General features: G+C 47.7%; 1 protein-coding gene across 1 annotated transcript in view; it reads left to right on the top strand.

Moving 5' to 3' along the window:
• Window positions 1-22,616, top strand: part of MEGF8 (multiple EGF like domains 8) — a 295,542-nt gene that overhangs the window by 194,297 nt on the left and 78,629 nt on the right. The window contains 2 exon segments of the mRNA XM_029577448.1: window positions 15,811-16,025; window positions 16,368-16,575. Coding sequence (XP_029433308.1) covers window positions 15,811-16,025; window positions 16,368-16,575 — 423 coding nt within the window.

Here is a 22,616-nt window from a genome sequence, read left to right as displayed (position 1 = left end):
ATGGCCCCAGCATGGTGCGTTTGTCCCCTTATTCCCCAGGTACTTGAAGTTCTGGGACTTAAGGTTTCTCAAGAAGAGTCTGATAACGAGGGCGTCAATCCAGTCCTCGACGGCATTAGGGGTCCCACAACATCCTTTCCTCTGCCTAAGAAGGTTCGCAAACTAGTGACTCGGGAGTGGGAGACTCCAGATTCCGGCTTGAAGGTGGGCAGAGCTATGGCGAAACTGTACCCGTTATCGTCTGATGTTTTGGATTTACTGAAGATTCCAAAGGTGGACGCCGCAGTCTTGGCAGTCATGAAAAAGACCACTATCCCGGTTTTTGAGGCGGCTGCCCTTAAGGATATGCAGGACCGCAAGCTGGAGATCCAGTTGAAGCGAGCACTCGAGGTTGCCGCGCTAAGCCTTTGGGTGGCGGTTTGCGCTTGCCTCATGCAGAGGGCCTGTCTGTGTTGGGTCCAGGAGTCGGCTGCCGGGGCCGGTACGGGTGACAGTGGGGCTCTGCAGTCCGCCCGCCTAGAAGCAGGCATCGCTTATGTTGCAGATGCTTTGTATGATCTGGTGAGGACCTCGGCGAGAGGTATGGTGTCCTTGGTGTCAGCGCTGCGTCTCCTCTGGCTGCAAAATTGGGCGGCGGATTTGTCCTCCAAGTCCCAGCTTTGTAATCTACCTTTTAAGGGCAAGCTCCTGTTTGGGGAGGATCTGGATCAGCTGGTAAAGCTGCTTGCTGAATCCAAGGACAATCAGTTGCTGGAAGATAAAAGATCATCTAAGAAAGTCTTCCCTCCTCGAGCTAGGTTTCAGGACTCTCGCCGCTTCAGAGCGGGTAGATACTCGCACCTCCTGCTTCTAAACCTGCTTCGGGGCGCCAGCAGTCCTTTTGAGGGGGTCGCCGGCCCGGAAGAGATTCGGGACATCTTGGTGCAGGAAGTAATAAAAACCCCCAATGAAGCCACGAGCACCCATTCCATCGTCGAAGCTGTCGGAGGCAGATTATCCAACTTTTTCACAGAATGGGCAAGAATTACATCAGACCGCTGGGTCTTAAAAGTGATCAAAGACGGGTATGCATTGGAGTTCTCGTGCCCGGTCTGGGAGGTTTTTGTGGAGTCCCGAGTGGCCTCAAGTGTCAAGCGAGAGGCGGTCCGGGTGACTCTACGACGACTTCTCGAGCTCAAAGCTATTGTCCCAGTTCCGGAGGCTCAACAGGGACAAGGTCGGTATTCCTTGTACTTTGTGGTCCCCAAGAAGGAGGGCACATTTCGGCCCATCCTCGATCTGCAGATGGTGAACCGTTGCCTTCGGGTTCCTCGCTTTCATATGGAAACCCTGAGAACAGTGATGGCCGCGGTTCGAAAAGGGGAGTTTCTCGCTTCTCTTGACCTCACGGAGGCGTATTTGCACATTCCAATACAGCTGAATCACCAGAGGTTTCTGCGGTTCAAGGTCTTGGGGCGACACTTCCAATTTCAAGCCCTCCCATTTGGTCTCACAACAGCTCCTCAGACATTCACCAAGGTGATGGTGATGGTGGTGGTGGCGGCCTTCCTTCATCAGGAGGGAATCTTGGTTCACCTGTACCTGGATGACTGGTTGATTCACACAAAGTCTCGGGAGGACTGCGAGAGATCGGTGTACAAGGTGATGTTCACATTGCGATCCTTAGGCTGGGTAATCAATGTGCAGAAGAGTCACTTGGAACCTAGTCAGAAGTTGATTTATCTCGGAGCACTATTCGATACCTTGCTGGGCAAAGTGTTTCTAGCGGCGGACTGAATAGGGAAGTTGCAGGAACAAATACATTCCCTTCTTTGAAGGAACAATCCCACAGTGTGACATCATCTTCAGGTCCTGGGTTCCATGGCTTCAACCTTGGACTTGGTTCCTTGGGCGTTCGCTCACTTAAGACCTTTATAGCGTGCGCTTTTGTCTCATTGGAGCCCAATGTCGGAGCAATTCCATCTACCAATGCCTCTAATTCCGGAATCCAGAGCCAGTCTGTCATGGTGGCTGTCACTGGACAATCTGGAACGGGGGGTGGATTTGGACACTCCAAATTGGCGGATAATCTCCACCGATGCCAGCCTCTCAGGTTGGGGGGCGGTGTGTGCAGACAGGTCCGCCCAAGGGCTCTGGTCGGCGATGGAAAGATCCTGGTCCATAAACTGGCTCGAGCGTTTCTTCCCTGGATCCAGGGCAGAATGGTGCGAGTCTTCTCGGACAATGCGACAATGGTGGCGTACATCAACCGGCAAGGCAGGACTCTAAGTTCACCTGGGCGGAGCACCATCTCGAGGGCATTGCTGCATCCCATGTCGCGGGAGTAGAGAATGTGCAAGCCGATTATCTCAGCCGTCAACAACTAGACCCAGAGGAATGGGAACTATCTCTCGAGGCTTGGAATCTCATTTGCGCCAGATGGGGAACTCCTCAGCTGGATCTAATGGTAACGCAGGTGAACACAAAAACAGTTCGTTTTTTTCAGTCGTCGACAAGAACAGGGCACGGTGGGCATAGACGTTCTCGTGTGTCCTTGGCCCATGGGGATTCTGCTGTATGCCTTCCCGCCCTGGCCCCTCTTAGGTCGGCTTCTCCGTCGAATAGAGTGGCACCCGGGAAGGGTGATTCTGGTGGTGCCGGAGTGGCCACGTCATCCATGGTTCACGGATCTGGTACGCTTGGCTCTAGAGGGTCCACTTCAGCTGGCTCATCTAACGCATCTGCTCCATCAGGGGCCCATATTTTCGGATCAGGAGGATCGCTTCTCTCTCGCGACTTGGCTTTTGAGAGGCGACATTTATGCTTGAGGGGTTATTCAGAACAATTCATTTCCACCTTCCTGCAGGCGAGACTTCCAGCCACCTCTATGGCCTATGTGAAAGTTTGGAAGCTTTTTGAGACGTTATGTCATCACTGTTCCTGCGACCCTTTAGCGGTGCTTGTTCCTCGGGTGCTTGACTTTAACAGGGCCTCACTAAGGGCTTGGCGTTCAATTCCCTTCATGTACAAGTTGCAGCTCTAGGTGCCTTGCGGGGAAACTTTGACGGCTGTTCGCTGGCAGCGCATCTGGATATTGCTTGGTTTCTTAAGGGGGTCAAACATTTATGCCCTCCCATCCGTTCGGTGTGTCCGGATTGGAGTTTAAATTTAGTCCTGCGAGTTCTATGTGGCACTCCTTTTGAGCCTCTTCGTGGAGTTTCCCTGAAAGATCTGACTTTGAAAACGGTGTTTTTGGTGGCCATTTGCTCGGCCCGTCGGATTTCAGAGTTGCAGGCTCTGTCTTGTCGGGATCCTTTTCTTCGCATTTACGATGATCAGGTATCATTAAGTACGGTTCCGTCCTTTGTCCCTAAGGTGGTTTCAGCCTTTCACGTCAATCAAACTGTGGAGCTTCCGGGGTTCCCTAACTGGTCCCGGGAGTCTTTTCAGAACAGAGACTTTCATCTTTTGGATGTGCGGCGCGCCTTATTGCATTATCTGGAGGTTACCAATGACTTCAGACGTTCCGATCATTTGTTCGTTCTCTTTGGTGGCCCAAAGAAGGGGGACAAAGCGTCAAAGATGACCATATCTCAGTGGATTAAGGAAGTCATTTGCGCGGCATACATAGTCCGAGGGCATCAGGTGCCTTTGGATCTCAGAGCTCATTCCATTAGGGCTCAGGCTACCTCCTGGGCAGAGTATCAGTTACTGTCGCTTCAGGAGATCTGTAGGGTGGCGGTGTGGTCGTCTTTTCACACTTTTACGAAACATTACCGATTGGACATTAAGGCTTCTGATGAACCGTCCTTCGAGGAGAGTGTGCTTTGTGCGGGTCTTTTGTGTTCCCGCCCAGTGTAAGATGGCTTGGGTACATCCCACTTTTCTGGACTGATCTGGGTAAGTTCAGGAAATGAAAATTGGTTCTCATCTGCTAATTTTCGTTCCTGTAATACCACAGATCAGTCCAGAGGCCCACCCCTTTCTTCAAATACTGAAAGACTGTCTTGGTCAGCTTAAGTTTTTTTATTGTTGAAGCTCCTTTTTTGCAGACATGATTCATGGAGCATTTTTTAGCAGTTGTTCGGTCTGGTTTTTGCCAGAGGCGAAGTGGTAGTCTAGAAATTTGGTTGGGTGCTACCCTTCGTTATTTAGTTCTGTTAGTATGGGCTTGGGTACAGGTCAATACTGAGTGATTGCAGGTGGCACTCTCGTTATGTAGCACTGCCCAAAGTTCTAATTGTTCTCCGACTCCACCTGCTGGTAGGGATACACAACCCACTTTTCTGGACTGATCTGTGGTATTACAGGAACGAAAATTAGCAGGTAAGAACCAATTTTCATGTCACCAATCCAGTCTGCCGAGTTCTTCAGCTCCCTGCTAAATCCATATCCAAATTATAAAAACCAAAGCAGTGTTTCAGTTCATATTCCAGATCAGTCCAGATACATGGCTTTTCCTCCCCTTCCAGTAGATGGAGACAGAGAAGGAAAGCTTTACTGAAACTGTGCTACTTGCAGTCACCTGCAGTCCCTCAGTATTTCTTTGACTCCAGCAGATCGTAGAGGAGTAAAACCTGCAGTCCTGGAGTTTTGAAAAAAAAAGAGGATAGTGCTTCCAGGGTTGCTAGGTATCGTGGCGGGTGAGCAGGGGGTTGGTAATCCTGTTTTTTAGCTCGGCTTGGTGACTGTTGCAGAGACTGAAAGCCAATGATCTGGCTCTCTCTGTTTCCCCACCTGGCTCCCACTCCCTCCCCTTACATAATGATAGGAGAAGCCTCAGGGAAGTATTACATTTACTTTTATATTACTTCTACTCAGTTGGTTACTTTTAGGGTTGTCTCTTTAAGGAAAAAAAATGAGTTAAACTGAAAGCAAAGGGCTTACGGTTCGGTTTGGGAAAGCTAACAGGGAGGGGAGGCAGTGGACAAAGGCTCCAGAGGCCAGCGTCCGGCAACAAAAAAACATAGCAGGGATGAGAAATTATCGAAAACTACCTCCTAGAACGCAATTCACATAGACATATTCCAAATCAATTCCTAATAGATCTCGCTAAGTTCCCTGAATGTACCTAGATCAGTCCAGGACAGCTGGGTTTTGCCTCCCCTCCAGCAGATGGAGACAGAAAAAGGCTTCACGGACTCTGTCCTATACCCCTGACGTGCCTCCTAGTGTCTGTCAGTATTTTTGTGTCTCCAGCAGATGGTGGAGGTGCAAAGCCTAGTGTCTAGTATTAGGTTTAAATTTCTCTGATTTTGGTTTGGTTGGCACAGGTATTTTTCAGAGGAAGGTTTAGGTTACTGTCCCTTTATCTTTAAATTAGTTTGGAAAAAAAAAAAGTTCACAGAGATTGTGGCGTTTAGCCTCCCAGGGAGTCGGCAGGTCCTGGTGGGACCATCCCCCCTGATATTTGAGGCTGGAGAGCAGAGGGTTGGAGACCCTGAAACTGCCGCGGCTGAGGGTGACACCAAGGGTTCCGGCTCACTCACCCTCAGCGGGACCCATCCCGACCAAGTAAAAAAAAAAAAAAAAAAAAGATTTAAAAGTTGTATTTTCTTGTCTTGGGTGCTCCGGCCTGTTTTCATCGCTTTTTCGCAGTTTTTCATCACTTTCCCAGCCTGTTTTTTGACCGGGGGAATCACCTCAGTTGCCGTGGTTCTTTTTTCGGGTACTGATTAAATCGAGACCGGGGATATGCCTCATGGCACGGCCTGCAAGGCCCATCGCAGAGAAATCAGCACAAGGCTGACAGGGACAGCGCTAGGCCACGTTGGGAGCCTGAGAGGCCCGATCGGAGAAGGCAAGGCTCGGATCCCTTCCTGCTTAATGCAGAGTCGGAGGCTCTGCTGAAAGCCATGAGGGATCAAGAGCGAGCAGCGCTGGCGGCTCTAGGAGAGAAGCCCTCTCCGCCACCACTTTCCCCGAGGCCGGCTGCCCCTGGGGGGGGGGGGGGCACAGTTCCGGATGCACAGGAGGATTCCTCGGAGGAGGAGGATGGGTCTTCTTCCTCGTTCTCCTCCGAATTTGTCAGAATGCTGCAAAGGTTCTTCAAGTCCCGCAAAGCAGAGAAGAGATCACATACTAAGTTGCCCCGGGCACCCTCATCGACATCAGGAGCGGGAAGAGGGTCCTCTTCACGCAAATGGTCCAAGTCATCCAGTGGCAGTGATGATCACAAGGCAAAGCGCCCTCTCCGGTCTCGGTCCCATCCGGCGGAGACTTCTCAGACAGACACGTCAGATGAGGGTCAGTCTCCTCCACCAGCTCTGGGTGACGGACAGGATATGGATCCGGATCTTCACCCTCAGCCGGCCAAACTGGATGGGGTCCCGGTGGTGGAGGGCGATGATCCAAAGGTGGTGCGACTGTTCCGGAGGGACGAATTGGGACCGCTGATACCAGTCATTCTGGAGGAGCTCAATATTGAAGTTCCGCCTGAGGATTCCAGATTCGGAGCTATGGATCCGGTCATGGTGGGCCTCTGGGGTCCGGCTCAATCCTTTCCGTTTCATATGTCTGTCACGGATCTTTTGTTTAAGGAGTGGGACACTCCAGACCTTGGCTTGAAGGTGGGTCGAGCTATGGACAAATTGTATGCGCTTCCGGAGGAAGCTTTGGATCTGCTCAGAGTTCCTAAGGTGGATGCCGCGGTTTCCGAGGTCACAAAAAAGACCACCATTCCCGTCATAGGGGCTACTGCATTGAAAGACTTGCAGGACCGCAAGCTGGAGCTGCAGTTGAAGAAAATTTTTGAGGTTTTGGCCCTCAGGGTCTGGACGGCTGTGTGTAGCAGTTTTGTGCAGCTGGCTTGTCTCCGCTGGGTTCAGGATTGGCAGGCGGAAGCTTCCCTCTCGGATGCGGCAGCGCTGCGTGTTAGCCTTCTGGAGGGGGTGGTGGCGTATAGCGTGGATGCCCTGTATGATCTTCTGCGGACTTCGGGCAGGACAAGGGTTGCAACAGTTTCCGCCCGCAGGCTCCTCTGGCTCTGAAACTGGTGGAGAGAATGAGACAGGATTTAAGTAAACTGGAACAGTGGTCGAAGATATGGCAGCTGAGAATCAATGCCAAGAAGTGCAGAGTCATGCATATGGGGTGTGGAAATCCGAAAGAACTGTATTCGATAGGGGGAGAAGGGCTGATGTGCATGGAACAGGAGAGAGACCTTGGGGTGATAGTGTCTAATGATCTGAAGTCGGTGAAACAATGTGACAAGGCGATAGCTAAAGCCAGAAGAATGCTGGGCTGCATAGAGAGAGGAATATCGAGTAAGAAAAGGGACGTGATTATCCCCTTGTACAGGTCCTTGGTGAGGCCTCACCTGGAGTACTGCGTTCAGTTCTGGAGACTGTATCTCCGAAGGGACAGAGACAGGATGGAGGCGGTCCAGAGAAGGGCGACCAAAAAGGTGGATGGTCTTCATCGAATGACTTATGAGGAAAGATTGAAGAATCTAAATATGTACACCCTGGAGGAAAGAAAGGAGGAGCAGGGGTGATATGATACAGACTTTCAGATACTTGAAAGGTTTTAATGATCCAAAGACAATGGCAAACCATTTCCATTGCAAAAAAATCAGAACCAGGGGTCACAATTTAAAACTCCAGGGAGGAAGACTCAGAACCAATGTCAGGAAGTATTTCTTCACGGAGAAGGTGGTGGATGCCTGGAACGCCCTTTCGGAGGAAGTGGTGAAGACCAAAACTGTGAAGGATTTCAAAGGGGCATGAGATAAACACTGTGGATCCATAAAGTCTAGAGGATGTGAATGAAGAGAAGAGGCATGGGGGTGACTTGTGAGAATGACGGCTACTACCTGGAGATTAAAATCCTTATTCAATAAACATACACACGGTTAATGCGACTCCAACATTGCTCTATGCTTCAATGGCAAGAGGAAATGTGGAAAAAAGGATTAGCATCCACAAAAAAGCAGGGGAGTAGCTTGCTTGTTACGGCGGTTACTATCCCAAACCAAATAAGCCTGATACTCCACTTTCAATGCATATCCAGCATAGCTCTCTGCTTCTACGGCAGGGGGAATGAAGAAAAGATGATTTATATTCAGACAAATACCAACAAGGACTGAATTGCACAGGCTGGGTAAAGCGTGGGAGTAGCTTGCTTATTACGGCAGTTACTACCCTTAACCAATTAGCTAGATACTTCACTTAGATGCAACTCCAGCACTGCTATCTACATCGATGGCGGGGGTGGAAGGGAAATAGAATCAAAAAGTTACTTATAAGGGACAAGAGTAACAGATAAGTATGAAAAAATAAGTGTGAAAGCTTACTGGACAGACTGGATGGACCGTTTGGTCTTCTTCTGCCGTCATTTCTATGTTTCTATGGCTGATGGGTCCTCCAAAGTGCAGCTGTGTTCTTTACCATTTAAGGTGAAGCTCCTATTGGGCAATAGCTGGAGAACAAAGTCCACAGGTTGCCGGAGGATAGACCTCGATCCAAATGTTCCTTTCCTCAGCGGGCGATATTTTGGGGAAATCGTCGTTTCCGCTCTTCAAGATCCACCGGGTCGTCATGTCGCCAGGGCACCGGCTGTCGTCATTTCACTCCGCAGTCCCATGGGTGGGCTCCAAGACCACACAATGAAGTGAGGCTGGTCCACCCTTCTGTGCCAAGAATCGGGGGAAGGTTATCCCTTTTCCGGGAGGTGTGGACCAAATTGACCTCCAACCAATGGGTCCTAAGCATCATAGAACATGGCTACACATTAGATCTTGCCCGGCCGGTCAAGGAGCATTACATAGTGTCCCCTTGCGCATACCACCTAAAGCGAAGGGTGGTGCGAGACACTCTACAGCGCCTGCAGGATCTGGGTGCCATAGTTCAAGTGCCGAAGGGCAGCTAAGGCGTGGGTGCTACTTCATCTACTTCGTGGTACCAAAGAAGGAGCGTACCTTCCATCCCATCCTCGATGTGAATCATGCCCTGAAAGTACTCCGTTTTCAGATGGAAACTCTTCACTCCGTCATAGCGTCGGTGCACAAGGGAGAGCTTTTGGCGTACCTGCACATCCCGATATGCTCGGACCATCAGCAATATCTGCGGTTTGCAATCCTCGGGCGCCATTTTCCATTTTGCGCTCTTCCGTTCGGGCTCGCGACGGGCCCCGGGTTTTCACCAAGGTGATGGTGGTGGTCGCGGCCGCCTTGCGTCGGGAAGGGATACTTGGTGCATCCCTATCTGGACGATTGGCTAATTCGAGCAAAGACAGAAAGCCTATGCAGAGCTGTGGTGGGGCGGGTGCTCTGGATGTTGGACTCATTGGGATGGATGGTCAACCCCGAGAAGAGTCATCTGATTCCCTCCCAGACTTTGGAGTTTCTGGGGGCTCGCTTCAACACTGCCTTGGGAAAGGTTTTTCTGACGGATTTCCAAGCTCGTGTCACAGGTGGAATCCTTGTGCTCTCTACCTCGACCCAGGGTCTAGGATTATTTGCAGATCCTGGGCTCAAAGGGCCTTTGAGCATATACGTCCTCTTCAATCAGCCTTGCTCTCCCAGTGGAATCCCCTCTCTCAGCGTTTCCATTTTGTCCTGCCCCTGACGGACGGGGTGCGTTCCAGTCTTCTGTGGTGGCTTTCGCAGCATAATTTGCACCAGGGGATGGATTTGGAGATTCTCTGTTGGGTTGTGGTGATCACCGACGCCAGTCTCTCTGGGTGGGAAGCGGTTTGTCGGGATATGGCAGTCCAAGGCCAATGGACCGGGACAGAGGCCTCCTGGTCCATCAATCGCTTGGAGACCAAGGCTGTGCAGTTAGCGCTCCAGGTCCTCCTTCCGCTGGTGGAGGGCAGGTCGGTGAGGGTGCTCTCCGACAATGCAACAACGGTGGCTTACATCAATCGTCAGGGCGGAACTAGGAGCCATCCAGTGGCGACGGAGGCTCGGCTCTTGATACATTGGGCGGAGCAACATCTTTACCATGTAGCTGCCTCTCATATAGCCGAGTAGACAATGTTCAGGTGGATTTCTTCAGCCGGCACCAGTTGGATCCGGGGGAGTGGGAACTCTCCGACGACACCTTTCATCTTCTGTGTGCCCGGTGGTCCAGACCGGCCATGGACCTGATGGCGACGTACGACAATGCCAAAGTTCCCTGGTTCTTCAGCAGGCGGAGGGAACCGGGGGCAGAAGGGGTAGACCGTGGCCGTTGGTCGGAAAGGTTCTACGTCGCATCAAGGGGCATGCAGGCAGGGTGATTCTGGTGGCTCCAGAGTGATCGAGGCACCCATGGTTTGCGGAGCTCTTGAATCTGGTGGTAGATGGTCCTCTGAGGTTTCGTCCATCTCCGACTCTATTGCGTCAGGGCCCCGTTTATTTCACAGAGGCAGATCGCTTTTGTCTAGCGGCATGGCTTATGAGAGGCGTAAGTAGAGGAGTAAGGGTTACTCGAATGCGGTGGTGAACACACTCTTAAGTTCCCGTAAAACTTCTACCTCTATGGTGTACGTTAGAGTTTGGGGAGTGTTTGAGTCCTGGTGCATAGACCACCTCATACAGCTGTCCAGGGCATCAATTTCGGAGGTCCTGGATTTTTACAGGCCGGCTTAGCCAAAGGATTGGCCTTCACTTCTCTGCGGGTGCAGGTGGCGGCCCTTGGCTGTTTTCGAGAAAAGGCGCAAGGGCTTGCTTTAGCCTCTCATCCGGATGTGGCACGTTTTTTAAGAGGAGCTAAGTATCTACGTCCTCTGGTTAAGACCCCTTGTCCCTCGTGGAAGTGGAATTTGGTGCTGAGGGCACTTGGTAATGCCCCTTTTGAGCCTTTGAAGCAAGTGACACTGAAGGATCTGACCTTGAAGATAGTTTTTCTGGTGGCTATTTCATCCGCAAGGCGAATGTCCGAACTACAGGCCTTGTCCTGCAAGGAACCTTTCTTGAGGATCTCTGAATCAGGAGATTCCTTGAGAACAGTTCCCTCCTTTCTTCCGAAGGTCGAATCCTCTTTTCATTTGAACTAGTCCGTGAAACTCCCTTCATTCGCAGGTTTAAATTCTTCCTCTGCAGAGTCTAAGGATTTGCGGAAGTTGGACGTGAAGAGAGTGTTGTTGTGTTACTTGGAGGTGACCAACATTTTCCAGCTCTCGGATCATCTTTTCATTCTGTGGAGTGGACCCAGAAAGGGGCAGAAGGCTTCCAGAGCCACCATCGCACACTGGTTGAAGGAGGCTATAGTGTCAGCTTCCCTGTTTCAGGGTCGCCCGATTCAGACTGGTCTTAAGGCTCACTCCTCTCGGTCACAGGCGGCTTCTTGGACTGAATGTCAGCAGGTGTCACCACAGGAAATTTGCAGGGCTGCTACCTGGAAGTCTACGCATACCTTTGCCAGACATTGGAGCCAGTGTACTCCGAGCGGGACTCTCTCAGTCCCACCCTGGTTAGAAAAGCTTTGGTACATCCCAGCTGTCCTGGACTGATCCGGGTACGTATAGGGAAAGGAAAATTGGTTCTTACCTGCTAATTTTCGTTCCTGTAGTATCACGGATTAGTCCAGACGCCCGCCCGGGGGGGAAATGGAGAGTCCGCTCGGCCGGTAGCTGATCAATTTTTCTGCCGGTTTTTACTGACTGCCCCCCCCTTTTTAGGGAAAGGATTTGGGCATGTTTTTGTTCATTCATGAAGTTTCAGGTGTTTTCATTTCCTCTTATCTTCTCTGGTTTTCTGGCTGCCGTTGTGGTTTATGTAATTTCTGCTTGGGTACAGTATAATACTGACAGACACTAGGTGGCACCTCAGGGGTATAGGACAGAGTCCGCAAAGTCTTTTTCTGTCTCCATCTGCTGGAGGGGAGGCAAAACCCAGCTATCCTGGACTGATCCGTGGTACTACAGGAACAAAAATTAGCAGGTAAGAACCAATTTTCTTATAGTTCTCAAAAATAACTTTTTTGCATTCAACAAAAACATATTTTTACAAATTAAGGGAGTGGCTGTGGGCTCAGCAATGGCTCCCTCAGTAGCCGATTTGTATGTGGCAAAATTTGAAAAAGATTTTCTAGTGGATCATGAATACTCCAACAATATTATAATTTGGAAAAGATATATCGACATTTTTTTACTCTGGAAAGGTAATTTAGAGACTTTAAATGAATTTTACAACTGGCTAAATACATTAGATACTAATTTGAAATTCACAATGAACATCAATAGGAATAACATTGCCTTTTTAGACATTCAGATTAGTTTGAAAGGAGGACGTTTTCATGCAGACATCTATAGGAAACCTACCGACTCTAATAAATTGTTACATTACGACAGCTGTCATAACAGATCATTATTGAATAATCTCCGATATTCCCAGTTTTTAAGACTACGGGGCAACTATTGGGCAATTTGCCTGAGACTATTTGCAGGTTCTGGGTTCTATGGCTTCCATGCTAAATTTGGTGCCATGGGCCTTTGCTCACATGCGTCCCCTCCAGAGGGCTCTTTTGTCCCGTTGGAATCAGTTGTCGGAGGAGATTCTTCTGCCTTTATTGCTGCCAGGGGATTCCAGATCCAGTCTCTTGTGGTGGTTATCTCACCACAACCTGGAAAGGGGAATGGATCTGGAGACTCCAGATTGGGTGATAGTGACCATGAATGCCAGCCTCAAGGGCTGGGGAGCGATTTGCCAGGGGCAGACTTCTCAAGGTCTCTGTTTGCCAATGGAGACATCCTGGTCTATCAGTTATTTGGAAATGAGGGCAGTTTGCAAGGTGTTGTGTTTTCTGTCACGGATTTGAGGAAGAATGGTGAGAGTTTTCTCAGATAATGTGACAATGGTGATGTATATCAATCATCAGGGCAGGACGAAAATTCATTCTGTGGCGCTGGAAGCCCAGGAGCTCTTTGTATGGGCGGAGCAGTATTTGGAAGTAATAGCGACATCACATGTCGCTGGAGTGGACAATGTGCCAGCAGATTTTCTCAGCAGGCAACAGTTGGACCCCATTTATGCCAGGTGGGGCAGTCCCCAGCTGGATCCGATGGTGTCAAGAGGCAATGCTCTGGTTGTTCCTTGGCCAACAGGGATCTTGCTGTATGTGTTTTCTCCATGGTCTCTTGTAGGTCGCGTGTTGCACCGCATAGAACTTCACCCAGGGAGGGTTGTTCTGGTGTAGCTGGAGTGGCCGCATCATCCATGGTTTGCGGATCTCATGCATCTCACAATAGACAGTCCTTTCAGATTGGCTCATCTGCAGGGGTTGCTTCGGCAAGAGCCCATCTTCTCGATTCGGGTGGATCGTTTCTGTCTTGCAGCTTGGCTTTTGAGAGGAGGCGATCACGTTTGAAAGGGTGCTCGGAGCCGGTGATCACCACCTTACTTGAAGCTAGAAGGCCTTCTGCTTCCCTAATTTATGTTAGAGTATGGAGTCCTGGTGCTTGAAGAAGGGTCTGGACCCTTTATGGGTGGACATCCCCTTTTGCACAGGGGTTTGAAGAAGGGTTTGATCTACAATTCGCTTCAGGTTCAGATCGCTGCTTTGGGATGTTTTAGGGGCAAGCTTCAGGGAATGTCTTTGGCCTCTCATTGTTCGTTTTCTAAAGGGGCCAAACACTTGCATGTACTGGTTGGTAGGTTATGTCCACAGTGGAATCTTAACTTGGTTCTGTGGGTTTTGTATGAACCTCCATTTGAACCTTTGGGGGGGGAGGGCGTCTTTGAAGGATCTTACCTTGATAGTTTTTCTGGTGGCCATCTGTTCGGCCAGGCGGATTTTGGAGCTCCAGGCTTTGTCCTGTAGAGATTGTTTCTTGTGGATTTTGGACAATGGAGTGTCTTTGCGTACAGTGCCTTCTTTCTTACCGAAGGTGGCTTCCTTGTTCCATCTGAACCAGATGGTGGAGCTACCTGCATTTCCGAATTTGTCTTTAGGGACGCTGCATGCAAGGGAACTTCACTTATTGAATGTTCATTGGATTCTGTTGCGATATCTTAAGGTCACTAACAGTTTTCGTCTGTCGGATCACCTGTTTGTCTTTTTCAGTGGGGCAAAAAAGGGAAGTAAGGCATCTAAGGTCACGATTGCTCAATGGTTGAAAGAGACTATTTTTTCTGCCTATCTTTGTAGAGGTTGAAAGGTTCCTTGTTGGAAGTGAGGACTCCAACCCGGGGATTATCTGTTAGCTCAGGGACGAGGAAAGTTTTGCAGTTTTTGGCTCTCTGATGGCTTGGGTATAGGTCAATATTGAGGGACTGCAGGTGGCACTCTTGGTTATTTAGCAGTGCCTAAAAGTTTTTGTTCTCTGCCTCCATCTGCTGGTAGGGATGCAAACCCCACTTATCTGGATTGATCTGTGGTATTCCAGGAACAAAAATTTTCCTTTAGGAGGACTTAGGAACTGCCATCCCTTACTTCTGAATGTGAGCAATAAGACATGGACTTCCCTATTAGCACCCTCTAGGTACTTGCTTTTGATGTGGAATGACTGCTGTCGGAGAGAAGATGCTGGGCTTAATGGGCCATTGTTCTGACCCTGCATGGCACTTATGGTCTTATGAACTGTAGAGTCCAGCAAATGTTTTTCATATTAGCAGGAACCATTTTTCTAAGATCTCAGTATAGCAACCAATACTGGAATAATACCAAATATAGTCTATGCATTGATGATATAAATATATTTGTATAATACTAAGCACAGTTAAATATGACGAGGCTCTAATGAATTTTGGAAAAGTGTCAAATTGTATATAAGCTGGGAAATACAATGGCATTAGACAAAATAATAGATAATGTAAACTGTAAGTACCCCTTCTTGATAGAGAGAGAGGCTTTTAAGTACTTGGAAATTACTTTTCCTTATCCAATGTTAAAATATTTGATTTCAACATAGGTACTTTAATACAGAGAGTAAAATGCAACCAGGAGCTGTAAGAATTCGCCTCTCGTAGGGAATTCGTAGGGAGAGTTTGTCCTGTACAGGTGGTGACAGTGCTAAGATGTCTGTGTGTTTTTCAAGCAGTTCTAACCAATGCGCCAGAAAAATGTTTCAAATTTTTGAATAGTGTGGTTGGAACAGTTGAATGAATGAAAAATCCCAAAGAATTAATAGTAAAAACTGGGAGGTCTATATTTAAAGGTTAACCTTTGGTTTTGCAGTTAATCAGACAAAAGCCAAATTTGGAATGATTCCTTCCTGCCCACTGCCAAAAACTTTTGTGTGCACAACTCACTGTATGCAAAACATTTATCTGGATAAAAAGAGGCAGTGCTGTAGGTGTTTTGGGGTCAAGACTTAACTTCAGTGAGCGCGCGCAGACATTGAGCGCTGTCCGGCTAAAGTTACACGCTAAGACTGCTCGGAAAAATACCTACTGTGAAGTTATCCTGGAAAGGTTATGCGTGTAACTTGATTCGGGTGTATTCAGTGGCAGACTTCACTGGGTAGGCCCACTGAACATCTGGAGAACTTTACTGCATGCTGTGCTTTCTGAATATTGGCCTCGCTGAATTTGCCTTACAATCAAGGGAGAGTAGAACTACCTGAATTTCAAATTTATTATTGGGCAGAACGATTGCAGTTTTCTCACAGAATGGGTTAAGGAAAACCCATACTGATTGTTGATATACAGAATGCAAAGTACACAGTCTGCAGGAATGCAGAGTACAAGTATACCTTTTCATATACATGATTATTGTGTAAAGTACAATAGAATATAATTTTGAAACTGCCCTGTCCCTCCCACACACACCAGCCACTATCCTGTTATCTCTCCCTCTGTCTCTCTCACACGCACGTGCATCTGCCCCCCTCTATTCTGCTGTCTGTCTCATACACTCTTGCCTCTTTCTTGCCATCTCTCTCATACCCTTTGCTTCCTCCACTCAGGGGAGACCCGTCGTATCCTAAGTGTGCAGCCCACCTATGACTGGACCTGTTTTAGCCATTCCCTGCTGAATGTGTCTCCAATGCCCGTGGAATCATCCCCTCCTCTGGCCTGCCCCACCCCGTGCCACAACCACAGCACCTGCAGTGACTGCCTTAGCTCCAAGGGTGCTGACGGGGGCTGGCAGCAGTGTGTGTGGAGCATCAGCCTGCACCAGGTAACTGGAAGGATAAACGCGATTTATTGGAGAAGTAGCTCTTAAAATGAGGCAAGTATAGAAGCTGCATGGGAAAAATATACTACTAGATATGTATTGAGGCACAGCGGATTTGTAACACATAGCTCCATTTGGGTAGAACTTGTGGCATAATAGGGTCCTTGTGGTGTAGTAGTGGGCAGCACCCCGGTACCTGGGTTTAACTCTTCTCTTCCCCTCACAGGGGAGGACCCTCTCCCTTGTTTCTTTTTTCTTCTATATCTCCTGCTGTACTTGGGGGAGGGTGGGGGAGAGATATAATGAGGGTTGTTATGTTAAACTCTCTCTCTGTCTCCCTTGCAGTGTATGAGCCCCACATATCTCCCCCTCCGTTGTGCTGGGGGGGTCTGTGGCCGCGTGCTCAGTGGCCCAGAGAGCTGCACTCCATCCTGCCATGAGTACCAACAGTGCGCTCTCTGCATCCGCCAGCCCCGCTGTGGCTGGTGTGCCAGGAAGGGTGAGAATGGGAAGGGGCAGTGTCTGCAGGGTGGACTCCGTGGACCCCGAGATGGTACGTGCGCCCGCCTCTCACCTCATGCAGGGTGGTATCTTCAGATGGGGGTTAGTTTTGCGCATGCCAAGGTTCATTTTCCAACACAGACTTTACTATTTTCAGTGCAAATGTATAGGCACAAGTTCCCTTTGAAAATCTTTGGGTAATTGGGCTGAGTACCTTACATAAAGTTACACCTGCTGCAAACAGGGCGCAGCTCATATGGAGTCACAATTCGCTGCTCAGTGCATGTGAAAGTGTGTATTTACTTATATGTGCATAGAGCCAGGGTCAATTTTTGAACAGCCGTATATGCACATAAAACCAGGTTTCATACTTGTAAATGACTTTGAAAATGACCTCCATCATGACAGGAATGAACCTCACTTGTACACCAGGGTATGATGGATATGATCTCAGTCTCTCAGATTTACTGCTAATGCCCTTCTTAATACTTGCATTGTGCCAAAGAGAGCCTCCTTCTTAATGTGTGCAGGCAACATATCAAGATACGCCTGGAAGTTTTGTAATCATGCCTGTGACACCCTGCGCAATTGGAACCTTTTTTATAGCTTTCTGCCACATTTTCTTAGTGTCTGGTTGCATGTTTTGGTACTTGAGGATCTTCACTCTCTTCGTACGTTCTCATAGGGGCAATTTCTCCAAATGCTTTTTGGTTTATTTTTTTTGCACATACTTAGACAGGAATGAACGTCATTCATAAGCCATGGCATGTTGAGGATGATCTCAGTCTCTCAAATTTACTGCTAATGCCCCTCTTATTACTTGCATTGTTCCAAAGAGATCTTCCTTCTGATGTTCAAAGGATGTGAGGGAAGCAGTGTGTTAGCACTGTCTATGATTTGGGACAATATTTTAAGGTAGTACAACTTGAGCCACAGGGGGATAGGTGTTATGATTTTGGAAGGTGGACCCTTGTTCCGAGGTAGAGTTGGTGCTACCCAAACGGACAGAGGATCTGTTAGGTCTCTACCATCAGAGGGCAAGGCTCGGTGAGATGACTGTAGAAGGAAGACTTCACCCTGGAAGCTCGTGATCCCCCCAGGAAGAGCCTGTAGGGATCTGGCCACTGGGACTTACGGAACTCCCTGAAGACTATGGACGGTCTGGACGCAGGTGCCTCCTGCAGGTCGTGGATTCCAGATGGCTGGCGCCGCCAGCTGGTCGTAGGTAGTCCGAGAGGAGAAGTCGAAGAAGGATCCAAAGCCGGTCCAGGGGTCGAAGTCCAGAGAGCGGTCCAAAGCCAGTCCGGGAGCAGACGGGAGAGAGGTCCGAAGCCAGTCCAGGGACAACACAGGAGAGGGGTCCAAAGCCAATCCGAAGTCGAAGCCAAGAAGTCACCACAGCTGATCCGAAAGTCAGGTGTCCAAAAGAGTCAATCCAACGAGGAGGGAGGAGCAGAAGCGGGACGAAGAACCAAGGAGACCAGGAACGCAGGAACAGGAAACCAGGCACAAGCCTCATATATACCTGGACCTGGAGGAGGAGTCTCAAGAGGGAGCCACGACACTTCCTGTCGTGGCCCCTTTAAATCCAGTCTTCAGCTGCGCGCGCGGCTCTAGGAGGCCCGGTGGGGGCAGAGTTAACCAGATGGCGGCCATCTTAGACACGGCACCGCCGCGAAGAAACATTCAGGCAGCAGCTGCCGGCTCCTGCGGGCGTCCCTGGAGGAACCCGATGCCGCGGGTAGGTGACCGGCCCCGGTCGCGGTCCGCCGTGGCCGGCGGTCGTAACAATAGGAGTAGGCTGTTAAACTGACTCTTCTCAAGTTCACATGGCAGCTAGAGGGGGCAGGCCGTCAGAGTGATGTTTAACAATGCCATGAAGGTGGCATAGATAAATCATCAGGGGGGAACTCGAGTTCTCAGGTGTTGTTGGAGATGGGCATTCTTCTCTCTCATGTCAAAAGGAGCTTACAGGCCTTGTTGGCATCACACATTGTTGGCGTAAACATTGTGCAAGTGGACTTGCTCAGCCATAAAGTCATAGATACAGGGGAATGGTCACTTTCTCAGAGAGTCTTCACTCATATTGTAGTGAAGTGTGGGACCTGCCTGACTAGGATCTGATAGCAACCAGCCAGAATGTGAAGGTATGCAGAATTTTCAGCCAAGAGAGGGACTCATTTGTCCAAGATCGATGCCCTAGTTCAGGCGTGGCCCAAGGAGGGAATGTTATATGTTTTTCTTCCTGGCCCTTACAAGGCAAACTTCTTCAAAAGGTTACCCATCATCTGGGACTAGTCCTGGTTTGTTGCACTGGACTGGCCCAGCCAGCCATGGTAGGTGGTTGTTCAGCAACTGCTCTGCAACAGACCCTTGCATCTTTTCAACTCAAAAGGATCTACTTTACCAGGGTCCTCTGTTTCATGAAAATCCAGACTGATTTTGTCTTACATTTTGGCCCTTGAGAGGGCATGATTAGTGAAGAAGTGTTATTTTCCAGCCAAGGTGGCTATGTTACTGAAAGCCAGGAAATTCTCCACTTCCTAAGCTTATGTGCGGGTTTGGAGAATGTTTGAGGATTGGTGCACTGTGCGTCAGTGTGTCCTTGGGACCGCACCTGTTCCATTGATTTTGGAATTTTTGCAGGAAGGCCTCTCTAAGGAGATGGTTCTTTTACTTTTTTACTTTATATTTATTAATATTTTCAAATATAACACAAGCATAACTTGTACAGAAAAGTGAGAATTGGCTGGAAAATATACATAATAACTATATATAGTCAAACTGGAAAATAAATCTTAGCCAAAAATTCACATATTAAAGGAAATACAAGGGGGGAAACAAGATAGTATGGAGCGATGCAATTAAAGGGAAACAAAACAAAGAAAAAAGAGAGCATTCAAAATAACATTAATGCTGCTACAAATTATGGAGAAATCAAGTAGAATTAGCATGGGCACCAAGATAGGGTCTCCAATGCACATGATCAAATATAGAACCTAAGTGAGTCAAAACACATTTTTTTAATGTATTTGTTTATAGTTTCAAAATAATAACACAAGATTAAACTTGTTACAGAAAAAGCTTGATACTCAAAGAACACAAATATATGAAATATATCAACATTATTAAGTCAAGATTACAAAATACCAGAGTCTCAATGTTATAAAAGGAAAATGGGAGGGGACAAGGTCAAAGGAGCAATTATAAAGAAAGTTAGAAATATAGGGGGAAAAAAAAGCAGAGACAAATAAGCATATCAAAGATATCCAATCATTTAGTGACAAGGTGAGCATCCAAATATGGCCTCAACTGCGCAGGATCAAAATATATAACTTTGGAATTTAAATGAGTGAAGATACATTTACAGGGAAAATGAATGAAATTAGCACCAAGAGAAATAACCTCTCGGCGCATCATAAGACATTTTTTCCTCCTAACCTGTGTAGCTCGTGTAATATCTAGAAAAATACAAACACGTTGACCAAAGAAAAGGCATGTTCTGTGGCGAAAAAACAATTTCAAAGCTAAATCACGTTCCTTGGAGAAAACAAGAGACAAATGACGTCCCCATTTAGAAATTGGCAAATCAGTAGAGGATTCTAAGAAATCTGTTAAGTTCAAATTAGGCTGGCAACTTGAGATGTTAGAGTCCATTTCCGAATCCTTCAGGAAATGAAGCTTAGCAGTAGTAGGCATAGCATCAGGAGGAATTCCAAGCACTTCAGAGATATACTTCTTGAAAATTTCCAATGGAGAAAGCAAATCACACATAGGAAAATTCAAAATCCTCAAATTTAAGTAACAGAGGGAATTTTCAATATTTTCCAACTTCCTAGAATGAACCTCTTCAGATTGAATTAGGTTCTCTTGAACATTTTGACAAGCAGAAATTTGGTGATCCATGTCTGAAATCTTTTCTCCTTGTTGAACAAACAAAGCTTCAATGCCCTGAAAATGACTATGGATATCTGAGGTAACAGTAACCAATGAGGAAATAGATTTCTCTAAAGTCATCAAAGCTGACCAGACAGAATCAAAAGTAACACAGAAAGCTTGTCCAATGCAGGAAAAATACAAGGATTTTCCAAACCTTGTCGACTATGGGGCGATGGAAGGTCTCCAGAAACCTCAGCACTCCACAGCGGCATTGAGGCTTGTATCCGCAAGATATCTACCGCCTCAGCGGCAAACCCATATTCTCCAGACGTTCCCGGGAGCGCCGCAAATACAATTGATGCGTCCACAACCAAAGAGCTCACTTTTAGAGCAGGAGAAACATCACCAGATGTCGCTGATCCAGGGACCTGAATTGGTCCACACAGCGGCAAAGATAATCTCGCAAGTGATCCCGGCTGCGGAGGAGACGGAATGATTGGTGTGCCAGGGCTCAAGGTAACATCGGCGTCTGGAAGGAGGACCACATGCTCCTCAGGTCCTCCGAACAAGGAGCCAGCCTCGGCGAAAAAGAAGCTGTAGGGGCTAGAAACCCGACTATCTTGGGTTGGGAAGGATCCAGCAAGGAAGTAGCTGGGGACGACTCCCGAACTTTGGCCTTCTTTATGATGTGAGGCATAATTGGAAAGGGAAAAACAAAGGAAATGTTGGAGCTCCAGCACACTGTGTCTCTACTGTCAAAATACATTTTCATATCAGAATAAACTGTATGCCTAGGACTATAGTCTCTTGGCGCATTGCAAGAAATTTTTTGTCGTTCCTGTGTCACTCTGGTAATATCCAGATAAATCCAAATTTGCTGATCACAAAGCAAGTTCTATGGTGAAAAACATTCTCAATACAGAGTCATGATCCTGAGAAAAAAAATTAAGGAAACTAATAACATCCCATGTTTAGATATTGAGGTATCTTCTGAGGTTTCCAAAACTCTGATAAATTCAAATCTGGTTCCTGACCCTGACACTAAGATTTGTACTTGATTGAATCATTAAATAATAAGCTTTAGCATTAGAAGGCACTACTTCAGAGGGAATTTTAAGAACTTCATAGATGTATTTCTTAAATATTTTATTTATTTGTTTTATGTAGGCATTTTATATACCATCATTCCAAATGAAGATCACAACAGTTTGCAATATCAGCATTCCTATTATTAATTCCAAGGGGAAATCAAATCAATAAATGGAAAATTCATAACCCTTAAGTTTAGATAGCAAAGATAGTTCTCAACATTATTTCTCCATTTTTTTAGAATGAGCCATCTCAGATTGAACCAAGTTCAATTGAACATTTTGAAATGAGGTGACTTGCTTTCCCAAGTCCTCAAGTTTTTCATCTTGTGAAGCAAGCAATAATTCAGAACTTTGGATATGAGTAAATGAATCCAACGCAACAGCGACCAATGAAGAAATAGACTTTTCCAATGCCATTAGGGCTGACCAGACTGAGTCTAAGGTAACCAACGAAGGTGTCTCCAAAATAGGATGAAAAGCAGACTTCTCCAAACCTTTGTTATTGGAAGGCAAATAATTGCTTACAAATTCCTCACCTTGAACCTATGTTGAGGCCTGAACTCAGGCTCCTTAACAAGCGTAGAAGCTCCAAATTCTTCCACAGCTGCCGATAGTTAAATTGGCACGTTTGCCAAAAGTTTTGCGAGATCGCCAGGAAAACCTCTCCGGAAGCCGCCGATCTAGACTTTGACTATGACCCACACAGCGGCACAGAAACTCCATAGATGATGTCTGGTGGGGAGGGAGAAGAAGTAATTGGTGCACCAGGGCTCAAGGTAGTTTCAGCATCTGACGGAGGGGTTGCTCACTCTGCAGCGCCTTCCACCAATGAGCCGGTACCCAGCAAATAAACGCTGGGGTAAAGAACCCATCAATTTTGGTCTGGGAGAGGTTGGACTTGAGAGTAGCTGAGTACAACTCCCAAATCTTCCCCTTCCGCTTAGTATGAGGCATGATAAAGTTAAAAGGAAAGTTGAAATGAAGAACTCCAAATTACCACCTCTCTCAAAATCTGCCATCTTGTTTTTCCCCAAGGGGGTTGGTTCTTAATTCCTTGAAAGTGCAAGTAGCAGCTCTATCTTGCTATAGGGATTGTATTAATGGTAGACTGCTCTCTTCCCAT

This window comes from Rhinatrema bivittatum, chromosome 14, assembly GCF_901001135.1.
Source record: "Rhinatrema bivittatum chromosome 14, aRhiBiv1.1, whole genome shotgun sequence".
Lineage (NCBI taxonomy): Eukaryota > Metazoa > Chordata > Amphibia > Gymnophiona > Rhinatrematidae > Rhinatrema > Rhinatrema bivittatum.
Note: the sequence above shows the minus strand (reverse complement) of the source record. Positions and strands in the feature narration are given on the sequence as shown.